Source organism: Mytilus galloprovincialis, chromosome 7, assembly GCF_965363235.1.
Source record: "Mytilus galloprovincialis chromosome 7, xbMytGall1.hap1.1, whole genome shotgun sequence".
NCBI lineage: Eukaryota > Metazoa > Mollusca > Bivalvia > Mytilida > Mytilidae > Mytilus > Mytilus galloprovincialis.
The window spans coordinates 37,128,322-37,154,027 of record NC_134844.1 but is presented as its reverse complement, the minus strand read 5'-3'; the positions used below and the strand labels follow the sequence as shown (position 1 = coordinate 37,154,027).

The 25,706-nt window shown below is 32.4% G+C and overlaps 2 protein-coding genes across 11 annotated transcripts in view; both read right to left on the bottom strand.

Annotated features, from left to right (window-relative positions):
- LOC143082897 (kinesin-like protein KIF23) overlaps nucleotides 1–5,442 on the bottom strand; it is a 41,628-nt gene extending 36,186 nt beyond the window's left edge. The window contains exon 1 of one of the 2 annotated variants that reach the window (XM_076258893.1): nucleotides 5,306–5,442. In XM_076258893.1, coding sequence (XP_076115008.1) covers nucleotides 5,306–5,316 — 11 coding nt within the window. In that variant the 5' untranslated portion in view covers nucleotides 5,317–5,442. The remainder of the gene's footprint in view (nucleotides 1–5,305) is intronic. The other variant, XM_076258894.1, reaches the window with a different exon arrangement.
- A 3,529-nt stretch (nucleotides 5,443–8,971) lies between these two features.
- Nucleotides 8,972–25,706, bottom strand: part of LOC143082894 (transcription factor ETV6-like) — a 77,442-nt gene continuing 60,707 nt past the window's right edge. For 5 of the 9 annotated variants that reach the window (XM_076258883.1, XM_076258887.1, XM_076258888.1 and 2 more), the window contains 8 exons: nucleotides 25,038–25,145; nucleotides 22,289–22,402; nucleotides 16,573–16,650; nucleotides 15,647–15,844; nucleotides 14,928–15,005; nucleotides 14,432–14,569; nucleotides 13,094–13,337; nucleotides 8,972–11,226 (listed from right to left, as the gene is read on the bottom strand). In XM_076258883.1, the coding sequence (XP_076114998.1) occupies nucleotides 10,422–11,226; nucleotides 13,094–13,337; nucleotides 14,432–14,569; nucleotides 14,928–15,005; nucleotides 15,647–15,844; nucleotides 16,573–16,650; nucleotides 22,289–22,402; nucleotides 25,038–25,145 (1,763 nt within the window). In that variant the 3' untranslated portion in view covers nucleotides 8,972–10,421. Of the gene's footprint in view, nucleotides 11,227–13,093; nucleotides 13,338–14,431; nucleotides 14,570–14,927; nucleotides 15,006–15,646; nucleotides 15,845–16,572; nucleotides 16,651–19,651; nucleotides 19,845–22,288; nucleotides 22,403–25,037; nucleotides 25,146–25,706 lie in introns of those variants that run through there. The other 4 variants (XM_076258884.1, XM_076258885.1, XM_076258890.1 and 1 more) reach the window with 4 other exon arrangements.

Genomic DNA, 25,706 nt, shown 5'->3' with positions numbered 1-25,706 from the left:
TTTGGTTTGGGAGCAAAAAATATAGTACAGATACCTTATGTCCTAACAGAAATCTGTCCTGGGGTGAAACTTCTTTTAAATTACTAGGAATTAATTTTGATGTAGATCTTGAAAAAATTGTTAAGATAAATTATTCTGAAAGAATTGTACAGATTAAAAATACTTTAAATCAATGGTCTAAAAGGAATCTAACTGTTATAGGGAGAATAACTGTGGTTAAAACTCTAGTCTTGCCTATTGTAAACCATCTCATTATCTCTCTGCCAAATCCTTCAGATGATATTATTAAGAGAATAAATGAACTTATTTATTCATACATATGGAACTCACCTATACATAGAGTTAAGAAGGATATTCTAATCAAAGATTATTTGGAGGGTGGTTTGAAAATGCTTGATTTGAATATGTTCATTACAGCACTTAAATCAACATGGATTAGGAGGATTTTGCAGAGAGATAGTAAATGGCAAAATATTTTCATGTCAAATATAGATAAAAGAAAGTTGTTTAGTTGTGGTGTTGATTATATTAGACAACTGTATATGAAAGTTAACAACCATTTTTGGAAAGATGTACTAAGATCTTGGGAAATGATTATTCAAAAAGAAAGAAATTTTACTTATGATTCATTTTTATCAAATCCACTATGGCTGAACAATATTATTAAGATTGGTCATAAATCAGTAATTTATCAAGATTGGTTCAAAAGTGGTATTAGATTTGTAAATGATATAGTTGACCAAAATGGATTGTATATTTCATTTGACCAATTTAAGCAAAAATATAACATTAACACAGATTTTCTTAAATTTAACAGTGTTATTTCGGCAGTGAAAGAGGCATCAAAATCTTTCCCTAAAGGATCTTACAAATTAGTTTGTCCTTTTATACCATCATGTCTACAAATATTTTTAAAACATTGTAAAGGATCAAAAGATATGTATTCTGTACTGACTAGAAATAATGTTATTCCTACTGGACAGCTTAAGTGGGTTAAAATTTTAGGTGAACAGAACCTGAACTGGAAAAAGATTTTCAGACTGCCTTTTGCTGTTACTAAAAATAGTAAATTACAGTGGCTGCAATATAGGATTAACCATTGCATTATTGCCACAAATCAGTATTTAGTTAAAATAAAATTGACTGATGATCCTTTGTGTACATTTTGTAAATCAGATAATGAGTCTATAGAACACCTATTTTGGAATTGCAATACTGTACAAGATTTTCTACAGGATGTTGATAACTGGTTCCTTTCCGGTGGAATAAGTCTCCCAATGAATAAATTAAACTTTCTTTTTGGAGACTTATCCAAAATATTTCCCAACAATCCATATAACATTATTTTTCTTTATATTAAACAATATATGTATAATTCTAGATGCTTTAAAAAGAATCTCTCATTGCAAGCAATTATAATAAAACTGAAAGATATGTATAAATTAGAGAGTATGATAGCTGTAAAAAATAAAAAGATAACTGAATTTGACAATGTATGGAATGTTTTTGAAAAACTATTATTGTATACCGACTAATGTCTTTTTTGTTGTTGTTACAATTACTTAGGACTACTTAATTATAATCTTTTTTAAAGAAAATATTTTTGCCATGTTATGTACTTGATCAGTGTTGATGGCTGTTACAAAAGAAATATGTCTCGTTAATATAAAAAAAATAATTTCAACATAATTATGTGATATTAAAAATAAAGATAGGGATGTAACTGGATAATCCTTTTGAGTTTTGTTTTTGTTTTTTGCTTTTTTTTATTTTTCCTTCTTTATTTCTTTATTTTTTTTTTTATCTTTTATTTTTTTTTTTTTTTGCTTTATCTTTTCTATAGAAAATGTAAAATATTTCCAATTAAGATTTATTTATAAAAATGACATTGTATTTATCTTATATGTATTATATTGTATGTATATCATGTATATGTTGTAATTGTTGGAAATAAAAAAATCAAAAGTTAAAAAAAAAAAGTTATTGTAAATGCTCTTTTATTCCGATGTTGGAAAGTTCCGGGCGGAAAGAACTCACTAGCCGAAAAGTTTCAGAGGAACTTATTAGTATGTGTTACTTTGTTCTTCCTCTGATTTAAAAGTTCCACCGGAACAAAGTGACTAGTTGAAATAGTATACATTTTCGTTATTATGTAAAGGGGCCAGCAAAAGCAATCCTTTGGGTGTAGGAGTTTCTCCCTGCATTAAAGATCTATTGGTAACCTTCGACTGTTGTCTGCTCTTAGATCAGGTTATTGTCTATATGACACATTCCCCATTTTCATTCTCAATTTTATTAGGCACTGGATACGGTTACATGGAAATGTAACAACAATAAAAATATTATTGTTACACTGGAGACTAATTACCGGAATGCAAAGTTGGGCGAGGAACTGATTTATTACGAATGTAACAATAATTACTGAGGCTACGGTTACATTACCCTGAGATTAATAGTAATCTCAGCATTACGTTATTGTTACTGGGGGGAGGGGTACATGAAAAACATGCCGATCAATGCATTTGAATGGGAGCATATAGTTGGACCCCCCCCCCTTTATCAAATGGTTGGATCCGCCCCTGATACTGATAGAAAATAAATATTATTATTCAACAAATGGTGTATAACTTTTTTGAATAGTTTTACGTATTAATGGTTTTGATGTTCCTAAAGATACTACTCAAGATTAGGAGTGCCAAAGGCGAAAAATGTAGTTCAATGGTTTCACTTTTTTAAAGTATTTAACTGCACACCTTCTCTTATTACTGTCATACTTTGAACCAATTTATTTAGAGTGAAAAACATTTAAACTTGGGATGCGTTTTAGAGGAAACTAAAACAATATCAAGACATAAATTTCATACAGCTATACAATTTGATGCAAATTGATACATCAAAAGCAAAGTTTGCTAACTGTCACTTTAATACTAAGAACTTCTGTATGTACACGTATCAGTGGAGGACTTTATTTCGTTCATCAAAAATGTGTCGGACTTTAAAAACACTTACTGGATTTGTAGAAATTGTCATTGTAAATAAAAAATTACAGTAAATAAATTGTATACGTGTAATAAATGTATGCATTGCAAATATAAAATAAATGTCTTCAACTTTTATTATTAGTACATATTTCTAGTCCCATCGTACATCACTGGTTTTCAACAGGTCCTTACCCAACCATGCATTCCGGCATTTAGTCTCCTATGTAACAATAATATTTTAATTATTGTTACATTTCCATGTAACCGTAGGCAGTGTCATACACCTTATCGCTATTAGTCCGCCATTACTGAAAATCACACAGGTTCCCGTAAAATTTTGTCGTCATAAAACAAAATATCTGACGCCACAATGGAAAAGTGATTGTTTTGTTGTATGCGTCAAAAGTTCAAGCGGCCGGGTCAGCCGGGATTAGTGATAAGGTGTATTTTATTAGTCTCAAATTATAACTGAATTAAAATATCTTGATTACGGTTTAACTGTATTCCATTACTAATATCATAATAAAAAAAACATTTATTTAAACTTTAAATAACTGTAATAGTAGGAATTAAGAAAAACTTGTTTGTAACTTCAACTTGTTGAAAACATAAACGTTTCTCGAGCCTCGTTAGTCCATATATGTCAAGAAATTAGTGCTGAATATTTCCCCCCTTACATTTGTAACCAGGTACAAATGGTACATGGTGAATTTACTAATTCTTTTCAACTGTAACGAGTTACAAATGGGTACAACGATACATGATTGAGGGAACCGCATAGAATTGATTCAAGAACACTTAACGAGTGTTTAAATAAGAAAAATTATAAAAAGAAACATTATAACAAAAAAGTCGTATTTTTCTGAACCGGAAATCAAAAATTCCTTGTAAAGTAAAAACAATTACGGTGTGATACGCGTCACAGATTCGGACTTAATATTTTACAGAATATTATATGCGACTTTGGAAGTTAAATAATGCCGTCCTTTAGAAAACAGTTGTTAAAGTTTTAATCTCAATATTTATTGAAGCACATTGAGCTTAATCAAAACACGTGTAGCATTATGTTACATTGTAACACCAAAGCGAAACAATCTTAAAATGACCTTGACATTGACCAATCAGAAAACTACAATAACAACAACTCTATTTGACAAGCATGAAGGAAGTCATTTGCGAGATAAAGGAATAATATAACGAGAATACAAATGAGCATACATTTAAGATTACTGAATTTAGATGATTTAAATAATCTCAATCATTTCAGACAAAAAACGAATAAAATGATTAATAATAAAGTACCTATGTATCATCAGAATCCTCCCAATTTAAAAGGTACGTAAATTTCGTCTTCTATGTAATTTGAAATTGCCGCCAACTTATATCAGCTGATTAATAGACTACTGACGTATGTAATACGTATCGATGACAAACAATATTCCTACGACTTTTGCCTTTTGGGAAATGTAAACGACTCGTCTTTATAGATTTTCGGCGATCAAATATTTCATACAATTGTTCTTTGACATCTTAACCAACAGCACAGGGAATAATAAACTATAGAAGGATTTCTATCGAGCACTACTTCCTATGTGCAACTTCAAAACTTTTGAGAAAATCGACAACCATTTAACGTTTTTATGGTAATATTTTTTATATTCCAGAATAAAAAATATGAAAAAAGTGTTGAATTAGTTATAAATAACATGATAGCCAGCCAGATAATAAAAGTGGCACATATTTCAGCATTTATTGGGTAGAACATAAATCTAGGGTGCTCGCATAAAGCAGCTTAACTGCTTAAAAATAAAATAAACATGCAATTCATTTGTTTTAGATGTGCGCCATAAGAGACATAACAAGCACAGGCACTTGTCTCAGAAAAAAAAAATCCTATATACATCAATATCTTATTAAGATGTATAGGGGGTAAATTCTATGACAAGACATAGAAATTACAAAGTATCATAAAAATTCTTTCAGGTATGAGGCAGCACTACTTAAGAATAGGCTGCAAAATGAAGCCTCGTCCATGTTTGAAAATTAACTTTTAATTTTCTAGATGGTATGGTGGGTAAAATTGTTTCTGCTGTCTGTAAATACCAAATGCTGTATCATGGCTGAATGTTGTTCCTGCTTTCTTTCTTTTTTTCTATATTTATGTATAATATATTACACTTATCAAAAAACTTTATTTTATAGGTGTGCGCAGCTGAAACACTTAACACGAACAATGATGGTGTTGCATTGAAATAGAACTTTTTACACATAAAAAGGTTAATCAACTTCATTGAACATATTCCCCTTAATGGTATATCTCTTACTGTGGTGGCATCGCTCAATGATACTTAAAATGATCTGCGTTATATGCTTTTTTACAAGTTACAGTTGTTTGTTGTTTCAAATTTCCCCCAGTTAAAAATCACGTGACTTATTTTTAAACCAAGCGCCACAAGGGAGTTAATCGACAAGACTGCTAGACATCTCGGACCATACATACTTAACTCGGTACATATCAAACTCGGCCTATTAAATATAGTTTGGTCTCACAATATCGAAAGTCGGACTACTTGTTTTAGTCTGAGTTATCCAGCTGCGACCGACAAGGTATACACACAGGACATTTATTTTCCCTTATTTTTCTACTCAGTTTTTATTTGTAAACTCGCTAATAAGAAAAATTATCATGAAAAAGAAAAAAAAAGAAAATACTTTTTCATTAAAAATTAGTATATCATGAAAACTTTGATTTCATAGCATACATTGTATAGATACATATTTTTATTACATATTAATTCTTTTTTGTCATATAAATAAAATGATACTTGTGGCATAAAACAAAACTTAACATAATTCATAGTTAACTTCATATCATATATATAGACAGGTATTATTTCATCACACATATCAGTAGTTCCTTAGGCGTTTATGTAGTTTTTGGCTTTCACATTTTTTTGGGTAAATCAAAAAGAGCTTTAGAGGCTATACATCTATATCGTCTTCTTTTATTTATATATTTAATTTTTTTTAGAAAAAAAGAGGTTGTAATAAAAATTTAAAAATAAAATAAACATGCAATTCCTTTGTTTTAGATGTGCGCCATAAGAGACATAACAAGCACAGGCACTTGTCTCAGAAAAAAAAAATCCTATATACATCAATATATTATTAAGATGTATAGGGGGTAAATTCTAAGAAAGACCAGAGACATATAATACAATGTATTATATGTCTCTAGAAAGACATAGAAATTACAAAGTATCATAAAAATTCTTTCAGGTATGAGGCAGCACTACTTAAGAATAGGCTGCAAAATGAAGCCTCGTCCATCTTGTTTGAAAATTAACTTTCAATTTTCTAGATGGTCAGTTTTCCTGTCGAAGTTCGGTGGTTTTCTACGAGCACTGAAGCTTCCGCCACCAATCAAACTGGCAGCCTCGAAATAGAACAAACGTGGCACTAAAAAGTGGAGCTAAAACAACAACAATCACTCACTCAATTACAAGTCAGGAATTTGAAACTCCGCGGTTGTCGTTGGTTGCTGTCTGTTATATTTGTGTTTTGTTGATTGTTTTGGTCATAGTCTTGTTTTTTTTCTTTAATTTTTTCATGTCGGGGACTATGATATGAATTTTGCTCGTTGTTGAAGACTGTACGATGACCTTTAGTACATGGATTCGCTTTATTGAATTTTTTATTGGATACTTATCTCAATTATCAATCATTGTATGAGAGGATGCCCTGGAAAGATCGTGAATTGTTTGGTTACATATTTTACTAATTTTCAATGTTCTTTTAATGACACTGAAGATTTTCTTTAAAGATGGTCGGAAATTTAAAAACACACGATGTCATCACCATGTTCAACTAGCTTGTTCCTTTGAGTACTCCTCGCTTTCCGCAAATCTTATCTTAAAGTTGTTATGTATGTATAAATTAACCCCTTCTAGTAGTATTTGAAGTTGACTCTGTCGCTTTTTATTTTGTGCCAGTATTATTCAAATGATTCGGACTGTTTTTTCTATGTGACGAATACCATTATCTACTCAAATGCGATTTTTCTTTATAACAGAAAGAAAAGAATACTTAGATAAGCAATCGCGACAAATGTAATGAGGGATTCAGTGAATTTAGAAATACACATGACCTCATCAAGATTAGAAAGTTCATTAGAGTTATAAACGATGACATGGGTTCTCTATATTAACCTTATCCTCCAACCCTCATATTTTAGAGGCCTTCCATTTTAAAAGATACACTGTACACCTTGAACAAGTAAGCATATCTTTGTATCGCTGTTGTATATATTGTTCATTCCCTCTTCATGTATACCTTTGTATAGATATGCATTAATGTTTGCCACTAGACGTTAAGCAAATGACAAGCAATCCAAACGTTGCATGGCAGTGTATTGGATACTTACAAATATGTTTTAGTTGGATCTGACTTAACATTTCCATTTTCATTTGAGATAATAGTTACTCTCAACACGTTTCATTGGTCAAAATGAAAAATGAACCAGACACTAAATAACGTCTTCTAAAAAACAATGCAGAAATAACCATGAACTTTGTCTTACTACAATGGTTATCATAATTTTCTGTGTCAGCACAAGAAGCGCTTTTAGAGGAGTTGGAAATGATAAAGGATTATAAATCGTTTCTCAGTTTGAGTGGAGATTTCAGTTTCTTGTGTATTGTGTTGTGGATACTAATGAAAATGATTGTTTCCTCTTTTCTTCGATGACTCATCGCCGCGGATTTGTACTTACACAAGCAATAAGACTGGTACCACTAGTGATGGAGGATCTGTTTAATTTTGCGGAGCACCTAAACACCTGATCACTCTCCATGTTTAGCTGGGTTCTTGTTGCCCAGTGATGTATTTTTAACTGTTGTTTGTCTATTGGTCGTTTTTCGTTTTTTTCACAGCGTTGTTTAGTATGTTTTTGTCACAGCGTTGTTTAGTATGTTTTCGTGTTTGTCACAGCGTTGTTTAGTATGTTTTCGTGTTTGTCACAGCGTTTTTTAGTATGTTTTTGTGTTTGCCACAGCGTTGTTTAGTATGTTTTTGTCATAGCGTTGTTTAGTATGTTTTTGTCCCAGCGTTGTTTAGTATGTTTGTCACAGCGTTGTTTAGTATGTTTTTGTCACAGCGTTGTTTAGTATGTTTGTCACAGCATTGTTTAGTATGTTTGTCACAGAGTATGTTTTCGTGTTTGCCACAGCGTTGTTTAGTATATGTTTGTCACAGCGTTGTTTAGTATATGTTTGTCACAGCGTTGTTTAGTATATGTTTGTCACAGCGTTGTTTAGTATGTTTTTGCCATAGCGTTGTTTAGTATGTTTGTCACAGCGTTGTTTAGTATGTTTTTGTCACAGCGTTGTTTAGTATGTTTGTCACAGCATTGTTTAGTATGTTTGTCACAGAGTATGTTTTCGTGTTTGCCACAGCGTTGTTTAGTATATGTTTGTCACAGCGTTGTTTAGTATATGTTTGTCACAGCGTTGTTTAGTATATGTTTGTCACAGCGTTGTTTAGTATATGTTTGTCACAGCGTTGTTTAGTATGTTTTTGCCATAGCGTTGTTTAGTATGTTTTTGTCAAACGCTGTAGTATGTGTTTGTCACAGCGTTGTTTAGTATGTGTTTGTCACAGCGTTGTTTAGTATGTTTGTCACAGAGTGTGTTTTCGTGTTTGCCACAGCGTTGTTTAGTATATGTTTGTCACAGCGTTGTTTTGTATATGTTTGACACAGCGTTGTTTAGTATATGTTTGTCACAGCGTTGTTTAGTATGTGTTTGTCACAGCGTTGTTTAGTATGTTTTTGACTTTGAATATCCCTTTGGTTTCTTCTCATTTTTGTTTTTACTTTTTTTAAATTATATTTTTAGTCAGTCAAATTATGAAATAATCGTTATTTCGATGAAACAGCAGTAAGTTTATAGTTGAAATGTAATGTATTGGTCATATATGTTGGTTAAAAAATGTTTACGTCTTTGACATTTTATTAACAATATACATTTCACAATAACAAAATATAGTTTTGATAAAGCACTATATGTATTTGATAAAGCTCATAACGGTTATAATGAAAGACATATGATTTCAAGTCGCCTCATCCCATACTAAGTAGATATTCATCAGTACTTTGTAATCTGTTTTATACTTGATATATTTAGTAGTTAGTATCTACCATATCAACATAAGTTTTAGGAAAATGCTAATATTTATGTAATTCTATTTTACACATTTTTGCAACCTCTTCAGTTTTTAGTTTCTATCTTTTACCGACAAAAGTGGTAAATTGCATTTTCGTATCGTACTGGCTATATTATATAAGGATATGTTAGAATCTATTGACCCTCAGACTTTGTCCCCAGTCAATATAAGCTGAACAGGTCAACGTGTAACTTATGTTTTACCTCATCAAAAGTTCATTATTGATAGTTTAATAAATATATCATACAAATGTTTTTAACACTGTGTATGTTTAAAGATTTGTCTTAGAAGTGGTGGTATACATAAAAACCGATAATCTGTCTTGCATGGAATTTGAGAACTTGCACAACCACAATAAGGCGTAAGCGTTTAAATCATCTCGTTTCATACCTTGTTGATATATGAAAAGGTACAAAACTACGATAAATCTAAGATTGCATTAACTAAAGCAACACGAGAAATACTGGTTTTGAAATAAATTTATAAAGATTTAATTAAAAATATTAAAACATAGTTTTTCATAACCTCGAAAGGATAAAGAGTATTATAATCGCCATGTAAATGTTCCTTGATTTTATATAAATTATATTTAAGGTGGTACCTAACACTACAGGGAGATAACTCTGTAAAGTCAGCTAAACGTTTTAATTACGTTGTGTTGTATAGGGAATATTAAGCTTCTTAATGATCGAAATTGGTGTTTGTCAAACTGCTATATAACCAGTGTATTTTTTCTGACAAAACGGTTGGTTCAAAATTTTGGAAATTTTTATATTTTTGTTAAAGGGTCAAAGTAAATACTTTTTCAAAATTTAATTAAAATTAAACGAGCCAAATTAATTTTAGTGAAAGTGTTAGGTACCACCTTAAAATACTTATTTATTAAAAAAATACTAAACGGGGAGACGATTTGTCATTTTTTAAAACGTTCCGTGGTACAAATCAGGGTTCATTATCATATCAAATTTGCCACTGGACGTTAAACATACATCCATCCATCCATCTCAGTGATAGTAATTAAAGTAAATTTACGTATAATGTTCTGATATCAAAATATCCTAGTATCACTAGAGCACTTATGTTCAATGCATTTCATATAGTACAATGTACTGCACCAAATATTTCTCGTGGTTATCACAGCGAAATTACATATAAAACAATAATATTACAAAAAGTATTTAAAAAAGTACGAAAAAAGTTGCTCAGCTAACTATAGGGTCAGCTGTTTGTGCTGATAGCAGTCTTTTTATAATTAATCAACAATGGTAATATATTGTTCTCTTCTTCTTTAGAAATATGTTCTTGTTCTTCATCTGAAGGAGACATTTTGCCGGAATTTGATTCCGAGTCGAGTCGTTGTTTCTTTGGTGAAAAGGACAGGTCTTCTGGTTCGTCCTGAGGGTCATCATTAAATTGATTTCTTGAAAAAGTTGGGGAAGTCATTCCCTCAAAGTATTGCTGCTTTAAAGAATCATTAATTACATGATGTTTATTGTTTTGATGAAAGCTTAATGGACTATGCATTCCATAAACACCCAGATTGAGTTTTACATCAGGAGAATATTTAACATCGTTAGTCACATTCGCCCTGACCATAAGCGGTGGTAGTTTCGATGCCTTACTTTTCTCATATGAGGTGGATGGAATATGAAAGTTTGGTGATGATTGTTTAAAATTTGAATTTGACATGTCTCCATTTCCTAACTGATAAGCAGTATGTTCATAGTTTTCAATATCAAGAGTTTTTGATTGCAAATATTTTGACGAATTTCTACCAGAAGGCTTTGAAATGTCTGTTGGGCTTTGTCTCTTTAGATGTCTGTGATTTTCCAATTCATGATGAATCTCATTTATTGCAGGACTAAGAGGAGGAGGTTTTTGTTGTGTTTTATCTTCTGATGGCTCATCTTTTAGACTCGAATACTGGAATCGATTTGATGACGAAAATAAAGGTATATCACACTTGTTATGTGGTTTAGCACCTCGTTGTCCTTTTTGTATCGTTGATGGTTGTTGCATAAATCTAAAATAATAACGTAAATTATGTTACAAAAATGTAATATACAAGGTAAACAGTTGCAAAAAGTATCACCTACAGAATAGAACAAACTATATTTTGTATACACACTGCGAATAACTAGTGACAGCAAGAAAGCAGGACGATCATCTGATTTTTAATTTAAATGAAAACAGAAGTATATAGTAGGGGTTATCAAAAATCTATGCCTTCCTTTCGTTGTACGCATACACACAATCATAAACACTAGTAACATCTGTACCAGTACTGTGTACTATGTCATCTATAGTATTCGATGCCGACTAGCTTAGGTAATTCTATCTTCTGGAAACATAAAGTTCTGCATACCATTTGATTTTGTTCGACCGACCATCGAGGTCGAGATGTTATATTACTGTGGTATCAGTCATATATTTTGTTATCTAAAATGTCAAATAATAATACTAATAAAATATCACCCTCCTGCTAGAGGTAGACCTTTATTTTGTATTTTCACAACTACAGCAACATTCAGCAAGGTAGTTATTTTAGTATACAAGATGACAACATACAATTCTCCCAAAAAAAAAACCCAACTATGTTGTAATCTGTTGTTAAATTATGAATAAATATATTTCAAAATGGAATGAAGCTTTGAACACATTCAGTGCTGTTGGGAGGCACAAAAAATAACGTTTTATTGACAACTTAAAATCAAATTTGATACATAATGGGAACCAAAAGGGTACTGAGAACCAGGTCTTAGAATTACCATCTCTGTTCACCAGGTCAGTTTACCAAATAAAACACATATTGTTGGAGCCGCACAAAATCCTATATAAAGAAAACATCCCAACATCATAAACAACTGCGTACGCAAAATTTTAGTGTGGATCGAGTGGCTCCTATTTCTATCGAGACTCGAAGATATGAAGGGGAGGGTTGAGATCTCACAAAACATGTTTAATCCCGCCACCTTTTGCGCATGTCCCTAGTAAGTGCCAATTCTTAATAAACTGCGTAAATTTATATATGCATGATGACGATGATTTTTCTTCTCGTTTTATGATTTTCAGTCTTTAACATATTTGTTTTTACAGGTGTAAATAACTATCTCTCGATATTTTATATGGCTTACTTGTGATTGGTTTAATCCAGGTGTTTGTTCTTTTCGCACAGGCACTTGTCTCAGAAAAAAATTTCCTATATACCTTGTTATAATAAGGTATATAGGAATTTTTTTCTGAGACAAGTGCCCGTGGGAAAACACCAGAGTGTCCGAACATTTGACAGGAATTCCAAAACCTCACCTAAGAACATCCTTAAAGGAAAGACGTGTAGAATAAATAATTATCAACAGACGAAACCTGGCGAAAATGTAGCATTCGACCCTCTTTAGAATTCAAAAAGAATGTGCCCAGAGTTCACGGTTGGCCCACTCGCGCTATCATTTTCTATGTCCAGTGGACCATGGAATTAATGTCAAAATCTGATTTGGCATTCAAATTAGAAGGATCATATCATATGGAACATGTGTATTTATAATACTAAGTTTAAAGTTGATTGGTCTTCAACTTCATCAAAAACTACCTTGACCAAAAAATATAACCTGAAGCAGACCAGACGGAGGAATGGACGAACAGACGAACGGACCAACAGACCAGAAAACATAATGCCCCTCTACTATCGTAGGTGGGACGTAAAAAAAACATTTCATTACATTGGCATGATTGGTTGTGGTGACAATGATCGTTTTCCATATTTTTATATTTTCGACATGAATAGTATTTGTGTTTATGTTTTTATTGTTTCATCGACAACAGTTTGTTCAAACCAGATAGGGGAGGACAAGTTAAAATGCTACATTGAAAAAAAATGATCTGTAAAAACATACTTATAAGTAAGGCGTTTCCCAGATACTTTCTTGATAATGTTCATCCTGTAATAATATCTCAAAGCTCTTGACAATTTCTCATACGTCATATTTGTCCTATTTTTTTGTTTCCCCCACATATGAGCTAGGCCTGTAGGGTTGTTGATTCTAAATATAAGTTCCTTTTCACTCTCCCAACACACTAACTGACTGAACATAGGATTTTGCAGTAACTGATGAATGAACTCCCACAACAAGCGACATTCTGTAAAGAGCAATCATTTATGCATCATTTAGAAAATATAGCAATAACAATCGGGTTTCCGGAATCAACGATAATTCAAACGACCATTTTGTCTTCCCCTCAGTAAAGCATCATAAGCATGCAAAATATAGTGTTTCAATACCAATATATACAATGCTATAAGTATCGGTCAAATATACTAGTAGTGTACACATTGTATACAGTCGTGTTTATAATGTGTTTACTCGAAGTTCACTTTTCTCAATTTCAGAAGCACCTATTCAAATTGAAAACCGCGCCGTGCTCTAAAATCAGTATAATACGCTTAACTTTAGTCAGATACATGCTTTTTTTTTATAAGTTGTTGTTGGCTTTGAACTTTCTGCCAGTAACTGTGCATGAGTACTCTCAGGTCTGTACTTGGTGTCTTTTTTTTATTTGTAAGGATGTAATTATCTCTTCCGATCTGAGTTTTTGTTACTATTTTTTCTGCTTTGTATCGATCTATTTCTATAGTACTGTTACAACACTGTCTGAGGTTAGGGTCTCATGGTTGGGCTCCCACTAACATGTTTAACCCCGCCATATTTTGTATGTGCCTGTCCCAAGTCATGAGTCTGTAATTCAGTAGCTGTCGTTTGTTGCTGTTAATTATATTTGTAGTTCGATCATTCTTATTTTTTTTAATAAATCAGGTCTTTAGTTTTCTCGTTTGAATTGTTTTACATTTGTCATTTCGGGGCTTTTTAAAGCTGATTATGTTGAAGACGCACGGTGGTCATTCTATGTCATTTAGTCTCTGGTGTAGAGTTGTCCCATTTGCAACCATATCGTCTTATTTTATAGTATCTTTTCATTCCCTCGATTGTGGCACCACCGAATGCGAATAATCATCGATATTTACTTACCACGAGCACCATGTTGAGTGCCACTATTTTAACAGGATCTGTTTACCATTACAGAGTACATATGATCACCTTCTGTTTTTTTGGTGGGGCATGTATGCGTGTAGTATTTCGAAGGACATTTTTTGTCCTTTTGTCGTTAATTGATATGTTACAACAATATAGAGTTAATATGTTAGCTAATAAACTGAAAATATCTAGATGACATACCAGTTCCTGATTCTGGTCTTGTGTTGTTATTAAGAGGCTGGAATGCCGACTGTATGGAATGTTGTATCTCTGTTTTAATGGTGGTTGGTAGAAACCGTTCGTTAGTCGGCTCTGTTGGACGACTGTCGTTTTCATGTCCTATGAAAAGAATTTTCAAACTTTAAAGACGTATGAGGTTAAAGATAATGCGAAATAAAAGGTATCTTTTTCAGATGTTGGTACTTCCACCGAAATAAAGAGGATGTCGAGTATGTATAAATATACCTCGAAGTTATTTTAACTATTAACAAATGTTATACGTAGTTATTATTATATCTTTATGATAAAGTTTTCAGCTTTTAAGAGTATATGGCTTTTTTTTTAACAAATGTCAGTCGCCTTTTCAATTTTCTAATACGCGTTAGACTCGAGACGGTTCGTGGTAAAAAAACGAAAACTCTTTTAAAAAGTTTAATATTTAAAGAACAGTTAGAATAAACAACTTTTTATTCCATACCTTCTGGGTCTGATACAGATCCATTATCACTTGAGGCACTCTCAGTATCCACAGTACTTGAAGCTGGACTCAATATACCTACATAATAAGTATTTCGATTGGATTATACTTTTATTCGCATCAAACAGTTCCCTATAACTTACATCTCTATAAGCGGTACACAGTTATAAGAAATTCACCTTCAAAAGGTTTATAGTTTTGTCTTATCTCTGATGAAAATGCTATTGTTATTTTAATATGGCGTTCATCCATAGATATTTAAGGAATGACTGTAATATTTTTTCTGTCTATGAAGAAATAACATAAAAAATTTGGTGCACACTGAATAACGCGCATAGCGGGTTATTTAACAGTGTACACAACATTTTTTATGTTATTTCGAATAGACAGAAAAAATATTACAGTCATTTCTTATAATTTAATTCTAAATTTCATTTTAAACCGTAGAAAACCATGAAAAAACGTTGATGACGTCACGGTCACATGACTAAATTATGTCTATGGGCTCATAACAAAATAACGTCAGCCAATCAGAAGACGCGTTACATCCAAAATTAAATTATTCGAGAATAACATGAACACGACGAAAGAAGGAAGATTTAGAAAGAAGACTTTTCCAATAGATGTCATGCAAATACTCTCGAAACATTTTCAGTAAAAGAAGAACAAAAGTTTAAGTACGTTTATCTATTCCTCAAATGGAACTTTAATAGTACAACTACCTGGCACTGTTGACACTGTATTGCTGAACGACTTGTTTGAATTGATAGGATTACTACAGGATGGCGGGAGAATCGTTGACTGTGTACGAGGTAATATTGGAACACATGGGCGTGGTATGCTTGGCGCGTGCATAGATGTCGTCTGAGTATTTGCTGATGTAAAAACTAAAGGATGCAACAACGGGGATATGGGTTCTGAAAATAAAAAAAATAGTTTTGTTTACAAACGAAAAATGAAATATACGTTTAGAGAAACCATCTGAAATTTTAATACAAACAGACAGTAGAACAAGCCAAAAACAACCCTAATACTTATAGACCCACACGAACCACAAAAGAAACATATAAATGATAATTTTTCCATAAACCATCTTTCAATGGACCATGCTACCTATAGCCACAGTAGTCAACCATAGTTGACAGCTTAAGAGCACACCTTACACAAACAAAAAAATAATGAAAACTTTAATCATTGTTTTGTATTATACATGTACAAATTGTCATTCTTTGGCATTAACAAGAAAGCTAGATTTAAGTTAATACCACGTATGCGCTGTGATTAGTAATCATCAGTATCCTGAATGTTCTTGTATAACTGAAGAAAAAGATAAAGTCTCGCGGGCAATACAAATTATGTCAAGTTCAATGGCGGACTTTTTGTTAGCTCGCACATTAGTTCATTTGACTTCCAAGACTATTAGTGTTTTTCAATGCACTTAAAAGGAATGCAAAATTACATTTTTTTTTATCAAAATTGAATGGGCCTGAATAACAATTTGATTTTTTCAATTATCCTATTTATAATAACACATACATTGGAAAGTAACTATACCTCTTTGTAGTCTTAGAAGATTGTAAATATCAAATATTAAATGTATGAACACTTTCTGATTTATTATTATTGTATAATTGTATAAACTTACCAGCTTTGATATGAAATGGACTCATAGGAACAGTAGCCCCACCACTGCACATTGAAGACATCGGACTGGTTAAGCTAACTACAAAACATATTCGGTTTGTCAATATTTGGTATGCATTCTTTAATAATTAGGAATGATATCAGTTAAATGAAAAATCCGGGTTCAGAGTCATGAAAGTAGTTTCCAGTGGTTAAATAAAATATATCTTTTAATTTAAAAGTGCTTATCATTTATTATTACTTCCAGTGTATTGACTTAGGTGATGTACTTTTCGATTGCCAATCAATTAGTTCAAAGTTAAAAAAAAATATAAAATTATATCCTGGTATAAGCAACTTAACTTTTCCGCCGAATTAGCATATGCGGAACTTCTAGTATTACCTAATATCAATAATTTACTACGTAATAGTTAGATATGGCAATGGTTTGTTTTCTTCAAAGGTCTTATGATCATTATCTTCGACGGTCTACTGCCTTGGTGGACCTTTTAAATGTGTGAGGTAATAAGTTTGATTTATGGTCGGTTAATACCAACTTCAGCATTTGCTGCTTTTCACATGTAAGAGTTTAACAATAAATGGTCGACTCGGTGTCAGAATATTGTCTTCGGGTAGGGTAGCATGTCTTTTTAAGGACTAAATTTGTGAGCTACCACTTGTTAGGAGCTAGGTTTAGTACAAATTAAATATGCACGCATTGCAATGTACCGATTAATCAGTCAATTCGTTTGAATGGTTTTGCAATAGTTTTCTTTATGATGGAAGGTACACTCGTTTCTTAGTTGTGTTTTTGCTTAGAAATAATAAAAAAATCATTATTTTAAATTTTCCAATGTTAATTTTTAGTTAGAATCTCAGATTCAAAATTGAGAGATAGAAAACAATAAAATTCTGTAAATCCTTTAAATTATTTAGTATTGGCACTTGATTTGTATTTCAATCCGCAGTCGTTGTGTATTTTTTTGGCAGAAATCTGCATTCTTTGGGTGAAGTGGAAGCGAACCATAGAGAAGGCATCAAAAGGACGGTCATATGTTATATTTCAATAAAAAGTAATCTGCAGTTATTAGACGATTCGTGTTGTTCAGTCCTAATGTTTAAATACAGTGTTATGTGGACTGATGGTAGTAATTTTCGACTATAAATGGTTTTTAAATCCCCCTCTTTTCAGTCCAAGGGAACACGTATACTTTTTGTGTATAGTTGAACGAACAACGTGGTCGAATGATCTCACTCGAACCTTTTATTGTAGGATATGAAATAATCTATCAAGTCACTTCTGTGATATAAGTGCATGTAAAACTTAAACACAGGCCCAGAAAGATAATTAAAGTTTACAACTGTCATAATGAACCATCATATTTGTTTGCACGATCATTTAAAACAATTGGATAACAAAATTATATACATAAAACAACAAAACACAAGCACTTCTCAATCCTGTTGTAGGATTTTATCTATTAAAAAATGTTATTAGGCATGCGTTAAAGCATAGTATATAAATTTATAAAAATAAGAGAAGACGGAATATATGATTAAAGTCTTACATACTACTTAAAACAGCTACTAAATTCTGGATGTACCCGTGGAAAATTATTACAAACGGGGTTTTGGTTTATAGAGTACTTACATTTAGATATAATACGTGTAAACTTATCGATTCTTTATAATAACTTATTTTACATTGTTATAAAATCAGTAACGTAATAGAGAGCCGGCCCGTGGTATAATTGTTAGCGGTGTAGTGATTAGCGCACCGGACTACAAACACAAAGGTTCTTGGTTCGATCACCTTTCAGGGGAGAAAATTTCAGGGACTGAATTCAGTTCAGCTCTCCCTTGACACCATTTGTGAGTATGGTCTTAAGAAACGATGATAGTCCGTCGGAAATTGACGATAAATTATTGTCCCGTGTTAAGAATGATCAATATTTTTTTGCAGGTAAACGACACCCTTGTAGATTACGAAAAAGTGCAGGTTAATAACGCTACAAGTCAGCACTCGCACCAGCAAAGTGGAAAGGGATTGATATAAGTTGCAATAACTTGCTTCCCAATCCACTTTATTGTGTGTGGTTTGTGTGGACCTTATAAGTAAAAACTCTTTCATCTCATTTTTATAGCTTGTTCTTTTGCTGTGCAGTAACACTCCTGACTCAGTTAAGGGAAATATTGGGCGATCGCAAACAAATTAACTCCGCCGCATTTTGTATGTGCCAGTCCGAGCGACAAATTGGACGGTGGTCATTTGATGCTGTTTTTACATTTGTTTTTCGTTTATTGTTTTTACATTGACATGTCGGGTCTTTTTACAGCTTACTACTAATTCGGAATCGATTTTGTGCATTATTGAAGGCGGTATGGTGCCATATAGTTCCAACTTCTACGTGTTTAGGTCTCACGCAATCTAGTAAAAATCAAATCCCCGCACTCGCTCATTTTTTATACTTGGTTGTGGGAAAATTAAGATTGGGTCTCTGGTGAAAAGTTGTCTCATTTGCAATCAAAACATGGAAATGGTCTTCTTTTATCAAGTATAAGTAAATGAACCATAAACACATAACAGTCCGAGGTAAACAATAAAAAAAACCCTTAAATTAAATTAACAAACACATGCAATAAACGAAACATAATCCACATACAATGACCAATACAAAACACACATAAAGAATAAAACATAAAAACATGCAATATACAAAACAAAACACAAACACTAACAAAGAGTAGAACATGCCTGTAATTTGAATAAATTTATGTTTTTTAAAACGACGGTGCGCCTACAGTGAAAACATGTAACTGAAGATGTCTTATTGTTTCAATCTTTAAATAACGAAACTGTACGCAACCCGAAGATGCAAAAAGCAACGAAGGATATACAATCACATCAGACTAAGACAAAGTATACGTAATTAGACGATATAAGGAATTTGATGAAGTTTTGTGTGCATTTAGTACTCACAAGAAAAAAAAAATGAAATCAAATCATTGCTACACCAACTGACATTTTATAGGGAACTACTAGTATTGATAACGTATATATTGCCTTAAGATATGCCAAAAAAAACTTGCTGCATCCTTACCTGTGTATAGCGTCCAAATTATAGAATGGTAATGCGCATAGTTAAATCTTTATATGTCAAAACTTCCTGGTTTAAAGACTTGTTATTGATTCCCATTAGATAAAGAAGTAGGAAGTGTACTAAATAACAGTCCCGAATTAAACAAACTTAAGTAAATAATATATCTTATATATCATTGATTTACCTTGTAGATAGTGCACAACACTAAAGGTCGTCATTAACTTATATGGGATCAGCAAAAAAAAAAAATTGGCAATCAAACTTTGTACATGAGCTTTAATTGGTTTATTTATTTTAATATTGTTTGTAGGCAATGTTAGTATATCAGCCGTGACGGAAATAATTCAGGACGTTAAGGACCATAACGGATATGGTGGAAGTTATAATAACAGCTGCTGCTATTTATGTATACCAGAGACAATATGAAATGATTATAATAATCATTTAATTCCATCAGTCAATAAACAAGTCCCCATTACACGGATGCCCCATTCGCACTATCATTTTCTATGTTCAGTGGACCGTGAAAATGGGGAAAAATCTCTAATTTGGCATTAAAATAAGAAAGATCATATCATAGGGAACATGTGTACTAAGTTTCAAGTTGATTGGATTTCAACTTCATCGAAATTACCTCGACCAAAAACTGTAACATGAAGCAGGACGGACGGACGGACGAACGAACGGACGGACGGACGGACGGACGGACGCACGCACGCACAGACCAGAAAACATAATGCCAATAAATTGGTCATAAAAAGTATCTCTTTTTTTCACCACCCCTCAAATATGACCAAAATTAAAAAAAACTATTTTCACTACTTGTACTAAGATTAGTATTACATATTTAAGGCTTAACAAGGTAGAGTTGACATAAGATAGAATATTTAGGTCCCTTTTTTGTCATTAAACTGAGCCTGTTTCGGTTCTTGTGCATCATTGGCTTTCAAATATTCAGCTTTGAGCGTTCCTGATGAAGTTAAATCCAGGAAAGCGCATAGGATGCATACGTATTCATTTGTTTTTAAAAACACACAATTTTGATAAAATCATTCGATCATTATTCAAATTTAATAAATGAATAAAAGAAATCGAAAACAATTTGTCCAAAAATGCATCTGGTGCATCTGGTGGCCTTCGGCTGTTGTCTGCTATATGGTCGGGTTGTTGTCGCTTTGACACATTCCCCATTTCCTTTCTCAATTCTATCTCGTCAATATTAACTATATTATCAATTGCAAAGAAAACAACAATAATAACCTGCTACTTGCTACTCAACAATTCTACGACATCCCATATATGATAACTAAAATCACCATTATTCACAAACAATAGCAGTAAGACACACAAGCAATGCACATTTCAATACAATTCAAAGCACAAGCAATGAACAAAACACAACCAAAGAAAAATACAAAACACAGCCAATGGGAAATACAACGCACAAGCAAATAACGATACAAAAAAAATCCTAACCCCCTCCCCCCAAACAATGAACAAGACAAGACTCAAGCAAGTGACAATACCATACGCCAGGAATGAACAATGCAAAACACAATCAAGTGACAATACCACACATCAGCAATGAACAATGCAAAAACACAAGCAAGTGTCAATGCCACACATCAGCAATGAACAATGCAAAACACAAGCAAGTGCCAATACCACACATCAGCAATGAACAATGCAAAAACACAAGCAAGTGCCAATACCACACATCAGCAATGAACAATGCAAAACACAATCAAGTGACAATACCACACATCAGCAATGAACAATGCAAAACACAAGCAAGTGACAATACCACACAAGCAATGAACAATGCAAAAGACAAACAAGTGACAATACCACACATCAGCAATGATTAATGCAAAACACAAGCAAGTGACAATACCACACGCCAGCAATGAACAACGCAAAACACAAGCAAGTGACAATACCACACACCAGCAATGAACAATGCAAAACACAAGCAAGTGACAATATCACACACCAGCAATCAACAACGCAAAACACAAACAAGTGACAATACCACACACCAGCAATGAACAACGCAAAACACAAGCAAGTGACAATACCACACACCATCAATGAACAATACAAAACACAATCAAGTGACAATACCACACGCCAGCAATGAACAATGCAAAACACAATCAAGTGACAATACCATACGCCAGCAATGAACAACGCAAAACACAAGCAAGTGACAATACCACACATCAGCAATGAACAATACAAAACACAAGCAAGTGACAATACCACACACCAGCAATGAACAACGCAAAACACAAGCAAGTGACAATACCACACACCAGCAATGAACAATACAAAACACAAGCAAGTGACAATACCACACGCCAGCAATGAACAACGCAAAACACAAGCAAGTGACAATACCACACACCAGCAATGAACAACGCAAAACACAAGCAAGTGACAATACCACACGCCAGCAATGAACAACGCAAAACACAAGCAAGTGACAATACCACACACCAGCAATGAACAATACAAAACACAAGCAAGTGACAATACCACACGCCAGCAATGAACAACGCAAAACACATGAAAATAATTATTAAAAACACATGCAATGAACAATACAAAACACAAGCAATGCATTTTTGAACATACCTTTATTCTGAATGAGTTTTTGTAAAGCATTGAATAAGAGGTCTCCATTCTTTGGTATTCTTTCCATAAAGTCACTTCGCTTTAACAAACATAACGCTTTACCTACAATAATTGCTACAAATGTAATAAATATGTTGACATATATAAGTAATTACTTACAACCGGATACAGTGCAAAATTCTCGGAAACACGGAAACATGAAATAAAACATGTGATGGGCACTGGTTTTGGACAGGACATACATCTGCTCACATATTCTCACAACGTTCACCTACTTTGTTCGCTACATAAATTTCAACAGGATTTTCATTTTTAGGTTATATGTTATTTGTTTTGATCATCTCTCTTCGTCAACTTTTTAAATGCAATTTAAAAAAATATCATAAATATAGTTGTTGCATTTCGACTTAAAAATATATTGATAAACTATAGCTAAGGCGCAATTATCCACCAACTAAATGTCTGCCATCCATTAAACCGATGATTGGTTGGTTGCTATGATTTAACATCGTGCAAAGATGGACATAGGTTTGATAATGAGTAAAAATGTTGTCAGGATTATATAATTTTTCTGAAAAAAAAAACCAACTTTATACATGTTTTATAAAATTTGATGTTGGCAAAATCATTTTGTTCAGGTACAAATTAGATAATGTAATTCAAGGTAGATAACTCAACTTTTAATCTGAAGAAAAAAATATGACGAAAGTTTGAAAACACGTTTATGAAACAATCATTGTTATTTTCCTCTAAATGTCTAAAATCGTTTTCCAACTCCTTAAACAAATAATATCTGTCTGCAATATTTTGTAGAAAGGCGCAATTAATTTTCTCAACCTAAAACTATTTTGTTCGTCTTTGGTTCCACATTTTAGGTACAAAAACATAAATCCGCCTTTGCTTTTTTCTTACAATCTAATTTTCAACCAGACTGTGGATAAATATTGATGTTCATATAAGTAAAAAGATGTGGTATGAGTGCCAATCAAACAAGTCAATTATAAAGGGTCCGATAAATGACTAGTTTAAAACCATTCAAACAGGTAAACCAATGGTCTAATCTATATAAAAAAAACAAGAAACGAGAAACACTTATGAACCACACCAACAAACGACTCAGCCGCTAAACATCAGGTACAAACAATTGTAGACAGATGTTAGCAACCCCGGAGCAATCTAGAGCTTGGCAAATAGTATAGACGTTTGTATGTCCCTGAAAACAGTATGTTGCCTTCTATATGCCCTTTCTGTTTTTGTGTTGTCGGATTTCTGTCTAAATGACTTTACTTTTCATATATCTGTATACTTTATTGACATATAAATTTCATTGTAATACACATCTTCATCGCCCTTTCAAAGGAATTTATATTTATTTATATAACATTTTATCGATTTATAAATCCAATAGAACAAAAAGTCTGACAGTTTACGGCAGAGATTCAACCCGGAAGACAGGTACTTCCTGATCTGGAACAAAAACTATTGGTTAAAATGTAGACGGATGTTAGCAACCGTAATGGACAACCTGGCTTTTATTTATCTGATAGTTGTTAAAAAAAAAAGCATTTATTTTATCAGATAATTTTTCAAAAATGTCGTTTCTCTATCTTTTTCTCATGAATATACTAATTTGCTGGCATGATTAATAAAACATGAATAATTAAATTTACATTACAAAATTGTTGTAAAAAAATATATTGCTCTCTACATTGTGATGGATGAAAAACGTGTAATTGTTAATAATTTGTAAAACTTTGGGATTAGATAATATTGCAATGTTAAACCACAGGTAGGACATTTTTAACCTTTGAGAACTATTGAACTTAATCAAAGCGGATTTTGAAAATAAAAATCATTTTATATCTGCAACATTTTATTTTATCGATTCCGTAAAAGCTCACAGTCAAAGACACCCTCATTATTTCTTTCTATTGTCATGATTGTATTGAAATTACGTTAATTATATTTACATTCTAGTTTATCATTAGGAAAAGAATTCGAAATATATCAAATGTGCATATAATTCAATTTTGCACATTTATATCATAAATATTTGTTTATAGCCGGGTTATAAAAGGAGAACATACATCAAATTAAGTATTTGGTCAGTAGTTGCAGTGAGATGGATCGTGACGAGAAAAGACGAAACGTTTAAAAGTTTACCGCCTAGCTTTAGTTTTATAAAAATTGTTACAGGGCATATAATTGAGATAAAGTTTGCAAAACAACTGCAAACCATCAAAACCTCGGGTGTTTTCATATACAATTAAGATTTCCGAAAATACTAGTTTTCTCAGAAAACCAAAATTATTTTTGTTTGTAACGAGAATTCAAACTTATTTTTTGGAAAAGTAGATGATTTTTGGTAAACATTTCAATTTAATACGTTCAGGTCAAGGAAACGAAAACAAGGAAAGAACTTATTGCCTTTTAAACATTTAAACAAAAAGTTTTAAAATCTACATCTAAGAGTGAAAGCTCTGAAGATGCTGAATGCAGAAACATGCAGCACATTAATCAATATCACAAATAGATGATACCAAAATGAGTGGATTTTAAGTGTTATTTTACATTTTTGTGCTAATACCAGATATTCGAAAATAACATCGCGAAAGACCATTGAAAACGACTTCCTTTGTTTATTCACTAAAAAGGAGGAGAGCAAGAAATGGCAGAAGAAAATACAATTTTAGAAATATCTTTTTCAAGATAATTTAAAAAACATATATATCTAAATAGAACTACTAACCATTCATGTCTATTCTGTCGGGTGGTATTGGCTCGATACAAAATTCGTCGGAGCACCATTTGAGCCATACACCTACTTCATGTTTTGTCCATTGCTGGGGGTGTTTGGCTGCAAAAAAAATAAATGATCGATAATGATACTGTTTTTTTGTAGATATCAAATAAAAATAACAAACGAAAAATTAGATGACTTACATAAAGTTGTTGCTTCTTCCATTTAAATGCTAGATTATGTGTTTGATATACCTGTATGGTACAATCAAGTACCAATTCTAAAAATAATAATTCAATTGATTTGTGGGGACGCGTCTACGCACTATCATTTTTCGTGCCAAATCACAATGCATTCAATGTCTTGCGTGCACAAACTATTATTATTTTCAGAGCAATATACCAATGAAATGATTTTTAAGTCACTGCATTTGTGGGGACGCGTGAACACATTTTTGTTTTTTTCAGCCAAATAGTGATATTTTCGAAAATGAAATGAACTTTTCCATTTCAAGAAACACAACACGTAATGTGGTATGAATAGAATACGCAATACACTGGATGCAAAATTCTCGATAAAAAAATTAACAAATTAATAAATAAATAGCAAAAAAATAAAACTCACAAATCACAACAATCATACTTTGATACCAAACATTACATTAGTATTGGTTTTGAA